At 37.2% G+C, this 7,276-nt stretch overlaps 1 protein-coding gene across 2 annotated transcripts in view; it reads left to right on the top strand.

Annotated features, from left to right (window-relative positions):
* The first annotated feature begins 3,997 nt into the window (after positions 1 to 3,997).
* LOC101854420 overlaps positions 3,998 to 7,276 on the top strand; it is a 4,459-nt gene continuing 1,180 nt past the window's right edge. Inside the window, exons 1-3 of one of the 2 annotated variants that reach the window (XM_005101734.2) lie at positions 3,998 to 4,073; positions 4,903 to 4,997; positions 5,913 to 6,196. In XM_005101734.2, coding sequence (XP_005101791.1) covers positions 4,947 to 4,997; positions 5,913 to 6,196 — 335 coding nt within the window. In that variant the 5' untranslated portion in view covers positions 3,998 to 4,073; positions 4,903 to 4,946. The other variant, XM_005101733.3, reaches the window with a different exon arrangement.

The raw sequence follows: 7,276 nt of genomic DNA, 5'->3' as shown, positions 1-7,276 counted from the left end.
TCTCTTGTAAAACCTCTAATCTTCGACACTTATACTATATTGTCACCAAATTGAGTAGCAAGTGTCGTAAAACTCTTTCTTAAAGGTTACTTTGTCAACCTGTCCCCAGGTATTCGCGGACGCTACTCTCATCTTGCCTCTCCTTGTAGCTGAGACCTTCGCCAAAAGACAGAAGGAGTTCAAGGCTTTTGAGGGACTGCTGTACTAGACCCATCCACCGAACAGATCGAACAAATTTACCAGCGCATACTTACAATGACAGGTTTTAACCCTACCCCCCCTACACCTCCCTCCCTTTCCATTAAAAAAAGCCAAACTAGCTCCGAATTACTCATTGAACATTACTGACACCGATGCCGTGCACACTCTGCCAAAGACTGAAGTCAGTTTGATATTAATTTTTTTGGGTTCAATAAGGATTTACAAATGAGGTGTTAAACATCCATGCTATGAGAGAGTGAATCTTTGAATCCCGTACTGTTCACGGAGTTAAAAACTGTCATTCTACGCGCGCTTAAGGCAAACGGTTGTATTGCAATAATAATGATAACAATAATAATAACAATAATAATAGTAATAGTTAATCCGTCAATATCGGATGGCGACCAATGCATCTGTAGAGGAGCAGGAACCTTCTTAATCGAGACAAACAACATAAGGATTAAGACATCTTTTGTTATAGTGTTGGCAATGATAAATTGCCACGGTTTTCCATTCATTGCTTTGCTCCAATGCTATCAGGAAAGCTACAGTATCATGATCTTTCCTCTCATCCATCAGTTTGGATTCTTTAAGAAGGTTGCTCTGGATCTGCAAGTACAATGGATACGTCGTTTTAATAAAGTGTGCTAAAAGAAACAGAGAGTCTGATTTGTTTATTCCTTTCTTTTCCCTTGTATATCTTTATTTAAAGATGTAAATAACTCTTGCTGATATTTTATGTTATGGGATTATATACTAATAAGGCATATTGACGTTTAGAAATATAAAACTAGATTAATCTAAATATATAAACTACACAAGCACACTTACGAACGTGCACACACACGTCACAATATCATAGGAGCAACACTTCTGAGGGAGTCAGAAACAAACTTCAAAATTCATTAAAAAGTACTCATCTAGAAATCATCATTATTATCCAGTGCCAGCTCTGCGACAGATATCGGCGATCATGGTTCTCCATTCATTCCTTTGTTCGGATGCTCTTAAAAAAGCTGTATTCCCCTGGTCTTTCCCTTATACCCAACCCATTTGTTTAGGTTCCCTAAGTAGGTTGTTCTGGGCATTCCCCTGCCTCGTTTGCCTTCATTTTTGCCAGTGAGAGCTAGATGTATAACACCCTTATGCCTATTCAGGTGTCTCAAAAACTGCATTTGTCGTTTCCTGATTGTTTTTAACAGTGAGCGTCCCACGTGGGCTTCATCAAGCACTACCTCATTTGATTTCTTTTCCTCCTCCTATACTTCTCTTAGCTGCAGTTGCATAAGAAACCACATTTCTGTTGCTTCTATTTATTTAATTGTCACTGTCTCTAGTGATTGTCCAGCATTCACAGCCATATAGAAGGGTTGACCATACATAGCATTTCAGAATTTTCATTTTGGTAGTCATTGAGTTATTTCTATTTTTCAGGATTGGGCTCATTAATTGAAACTAGCTGTAGCCAATGTAATTCTCCGTTTTATTTCTGTGGAACATTTGGCATCTGATGTTATCATATTGTATCCTAGATATTTAAACTATTAGATTTGTTTAATCTTTTCAACTTTGGTAGGGGGCTCTCGTGGCCTAGAGGTTAAGGTGTTGGCCTCTCATTCAAAGGTCCCGGGTTCGAATCCGAGTAGCGACCGAAACATTTTCTTCGCTAAATGTGTCTCCTTTCACCTCATTTCCTGCTCTTTGGCAATGTTCTGTCGTCTGCTTTCGTCTCCTCTTTCTGCCCCCACCCCCTCACATCCTTTGCCCCTTCCTCTTGGCTCCTTATTCTTTCTGCAGCCTTTCTACTGCTACTCCTTGGCTTCTTCTTACTGCTGTCTTTCAGCCACACCCCTGATCTTCTGGTAGGAAAGATCTACACCTAGCCTTCTCAGACAAGGGCGAAAAACTCGGAGGGTCCGTGTGCAAGTTGCGCACGTTAAAGATCCCTTGGTGGTCTAAAATCGATAAGAGTAGGTTTCGGCCGCCACCCTGGCAAAATTCAAAATTTCCTACCAACTGAAAAAGTTTAGTGTGTCTCGCGGGCTCATATGACCTTATGCAGTTGCGAGCGCCGTAAAACACTTACAAAAACAAAAACATCACCTTTGGTAATGAGATTTAACTAGGATTTGCAGCTTTTTTTTATTATAATACCATGCATTCCATTTTCTTTACATTCAACACAAATCCTTTACGTTCGCTTTCTGTTACCACATTATCGAAAAGCAATTGAAGATCGTTTTCGGAGCCTGCTATTAAAACTGTATCATCTGCATATCTGATGTTATTAACATTTTCTCCATTTACTTTGAGATCTGGACATTCTTCTATGTTTCTAAGGATTGTTTCACTGTACATGTTAAAGAGGTCTGGTGACATATCACATCCTTGTCTCACTCCTCGCCTAGTCTGCTTATATTCATGGTATTCTCCATTAATTCACACAGCAGCGTTTTGGCCCCATTACAAATTTCTGTCATCCACTGACAACCCACAAGGCAGTGGGGGCTTTGGTAAGGTTTATGGCGCCTCCCGTCGCCAAGACGATCCCTTCTTTCAGTGTGTGAAGTATTTATTGAAGCACCTGTGCCACCAGAGTTCTCCTCTTCTCTCCACGGCCATCTCCCATTTGGTTTGCGACCTTTAGTATGAACGTATAGTTCGCGACTGCTTAGCAGACAACCTCCGTATCAGGAGGTCTTTCCCCTATCCACCACCTGGGGACGCGCCAGGTTGGGTATGAGGACCCAATACTAAATCTTAGCACTTCCCAGGATCAAGAAATACTTTCTTGATATTTAGCCCTCTTTACTCTTAGTAAATTGAGGGCAAGCGAGGCAGGGGTAGGCCCCAGAAAAACATACTTAGGTAAACTAAACAAATGGGTAACAGGGAAAGATCAGGGAAAGTACCTTTTTTGAGAGTGTCCGAGCAAAGAAATGAATGGAGAACCATGATCGCCGATGTCTGTCGCAGATCTGGCACTGGATGATGATGACTCTTAGTACTTTTATTATGTTCTTAACCCCTTTACTGTAAAAGCACATTCCTGCGTCTTGAATCTCAATGTATTGAGATCAAATTCATTGTAGACTTCTTTTTTGTTTGAAATAAGAAGTTTTGGTAACATGGTTATCCCATCTCAGCCAACAGCTCAATAACCGCTCTCTACCCCACGACGTAAGCGACAGTGAGCTGATCTCTCGGAGACGACCTTTGTGTTTGCAAACCGCTGTCCTGCCCCTCACACCCCCAAACTATCTTTTATTTTACCCCCAGTCACTCAAACTTGATGGATTTGGTCAAAAGAACCTAATTACATTCCTTTCGTGATTTCAAAAACAGAAGTCTAAGTGCATAGATAAGATCAGTAAGTCAAAAGTAGATCAGATGCTTACGTATTTTTGCGTATATTGTCTTCTATCAAGAAGTTAATTAAATATAATGGAACCTGTTCAGGGCGACCTTCTTTGTAAAGGAGAAGAGTGATTATCTCTAACTGGTGGTCTTTATGGCAAGTAAAAAAGAACAGAAAGCAAGATAAAAGAAGGAGAATCTCCCGCCCCGACACATACACACCAGCATTGAGGTGGGAAGTGGAAAGTGGTCCTTTGTGCAAGTGGCTGTCTGGGACATGTGGCAGTAAGAGAAGTTTCGACTGCACTTAAATTAGTTTTTTTAAAAAAGGAATACACTGTGTGTATTTACCACCGCCTCAATCAACAGCATACTGACAGGACCTAACGTTTCAAAGCTTATCTGCCTTGCATTCCAAAGACACAGCCTGTGACGAATGACTTGCTGCATACTATGCCAAGAGTGTCAATGGATTTTGATTTTATGGTCTCGCTTTTCATCAAACCAGTGGATAGGTAGAACGATGTGCAAGTATTTTAGATTGTTTTAAGTTGTGTTAAATTAAACTGACTTCTTTCTATTGAAATGACATGATGTAAAAGCATGATGTGAGGTATGATAATATATCCGTGCACAATTATTATATAGCATAATCATTATATTTTTAATAGCTCATTACATTTACATACATTTACTTTATACATGTAGTATATGAGTTGTGTTTTACATATAGCATAACTGTGGTTGCTACGTTGCAAAACCATAATATTTTAAGATGATATGCATGAATACTTTATATAACGTATTATACCGTACAACATCATAACAGACTACGCTATATAATTTTACAATATATTTATATCATGCCATTATATCGTATTCTGTATAGAATATCGCATCAAAATCCCATCGTTCTGTATTGCGTTGCCTTACATTGCATAATCGTGGTGTCATATTGTGTTTTGTTGTGTTGTGTTGTATTGTATTGTATCGTATTGTATTGTATTGTGTAAAGCGCGCAGAGCTTGCTGTCGAAAGGGGATTTGCGCTATACAAAAGCTATTTATCATTATTAATTGATTATTTATTATTATTATTATTATTATTATTATTATTATTATTATTATTATTATTATTATTATTATTATTATTATTATTATTATTATTATTATTATAATTGTTATTATTATTATTATTTTTATTATTATTATTATTATTATTATTATTACTATTATTATTATTGTTATTACATTGCATTGCACATAAGACACCATGCTGCCCTTTCAATTTTTATAGTCTACATGCTATTGCTCAGAATTATTATTTTCCGACATATCTCAACAGAAATTTTTGAAGTTCGGAACCTGATTTGTGACGTCATCCTTAAAATGGAGCGCTCATTGATGATTATCGGCATCTTCTCAATGACAGCTAATCAGGTATAGCCCTAGGTCTTTGAAACAGATAGAAATACATTTGACTATAATTATTTTTTCGATAATGATGATGATAATGATACAAATAATAATAACAACAAAAACAATAGCAACAACAACAACCACAATTATATCAATAGCAAAAACAACAATAATAATACTGATTATAATAACTATAACAATAACAATAACAAAAAAATAACAATAATAATAATTATGATAATTATAATAAAATTGGTAATAAAGATAATAATAATAATAATAACAAAAATAAAAATAATAATAACAATAATAATAATAATAATAATAATAATAATAATAATAATAATTATAATAATAATAATAATAATAATAATAATAATAATAATAATAATAATAATAATAGTAATTATAATAGCAATATCAATAACAATAATTTTAAAAATAATAACAGTTATTACTAATAATAACACAGCATGCGCCCTATGCACATGTCCACCACTCACTGTTACCACAACATACCCTAATCTTAAGTACATGTTAAAACCTTTAAAGTAATTGACCGTAACATTAAAATTTTTCAAGACGTTCCGTTTTTGTCCTTTTATTTGCGGTGATGACGACGACGATTTTGATGTAAGATGATTTATTAATAATTAGCCCCTTTGCCTGGCTCAGACCAGCCCCTGATAACTGATCATAAGACCTTCTTTGTTTGGCTTTTACCTTGTAATATTATTTTACAGTACTTCTTTAGTTTTATTATCACTCGCGTCTGGGAAAACCCCCGAAGAGAAAAGCTGATTCGATTTTAAAACATTGTCTAAAAACATTTACGCGTATGTTTACTTGCCAAACTTCTATTGGAGACGCCCCCCTTCCCATTTCAGATTTTTTTCTACAATAATGATGATTGTTATGACAATTATTTTTCCCCAGCTCGGGCGATGCTGCAAGAAGAAAGAGGTTATCGCTTCCTACACCAAAACCTGGCTTTCGAAAAACCAAAGATTTTTAAACATTGAGTGTCTACTCAGCACAAGACTAGAAAACATGGAGTACTTAACGCTGCAGACAATTCCTCCCCACACATCTGAAGTGCAAGAAGTTTTAAAACTACGGTGCTGGGCCAACAATCATTTAGTTACAGTGACTCAAAAGTTGAATGGAACTTTTAAATTCACCGTTCCTTTTGCTAAACCTTTTAAAATCCTCTTTACCAGGTAAGCGAGCTGCTTAATTCGTTTCTTTTTGTTATACATGTACCTAGTCTGCTTATTCGACTAAAAGATGTTTTAAAAACTTTGAGCGCTCATCAGCTAACTTTAGTCAGGAGCGGTTACTTAAGAAAGTTATGAATCTTGTCAGACGTCGAGCTTTATTTCCAGAGGGGTGAAAGCGTTATCAAAGACTATTCGCTACCTCAGAATTACAAAGCTCTCTCTGACATTTTTGGCCATTTTGAGTTACTGAGACCATGAGGCCAGAAAGCAAATGTCCTATCTCCTATATCAAAATTGTAAGGTTTTTCGGAGTCATAATCACGTTATTCAAAGAACTGCATTTGCTGAAAACTTGACATGTTGTGAAACTCAAAATCTTTGACGTCAAAATTCTCAAAAGTAGGTACTGTGCTGATAGAATTTGTGTAATTCTTAGGTAGCGAATAGGGATCAGTTTCGTCTGCGCCTCTCATGACTACATATCGCGCATCGGTTAATTGACCATTAACATAGATCAATGTTTGCCAACGTTTTCATAGTCAGTATACTCTTTTACCACATTTTAGATGCTACAATTTTTGTACTGCATATCTTATGCAATTTTATGTACATAATGTAGAGCAGGACACACCTGCATTCTTTACCTCACTGCCCACAAAAACGGTCACATTGCCCACTAGAGGGCATATCGCCCAGGCTGGCAAGTACTGGTACAGGTATGGGTTTTGATAAAGAAGGCAGTGAGTTTGAAGGAAAGTGGGGGTGGGGGGTAAGGTATTAGTTTGGAATCCGGAAGTAAGGTAAGTATATTACCAGAACGGCGTGGTTTTATTCCTTCTCTCTTTCTCTCTCACTCTCTCTCTCTCTCTCTCTCTCTCTCTCTCCCTTTCTCTCCCTCTCTCTCCTCCTCTCTCTCTCCCCCCCCTCTCTTTCCCTCTCTCTTTCCTTTTCAATCTCTAAGTACGAATCTGGCACTCCCAGCTCTATTTCTGAGTCTCTCATCTCCTCCCCTCTCCCCCCCCTCTCTCTCTCTGTCTGTCTCTCCCTCTCTCCCCCTCTATCCCTCTGTGTTCAGTCTAA

Source organism: Aplysia californica, unplaced genomic scaffold (assembly GCF_000002075.1).
Source record: "Aplysia californica isolate F4 #8 unplaced genomic scaffold, AplCal3.0 scaffold00296, whole genome shotgun sequence".
NCBI lineage: Eukaryota > Metazoa > Mollusca > Gastropoda > Aplysiida > Aplysiidae > Aplysia > Aplysia californica.
The sequence above is the reverse complement of the archived record's forward strand: the minus strand, read 5'-3'. Positions and strand labels throughout refer to the sequence as shown.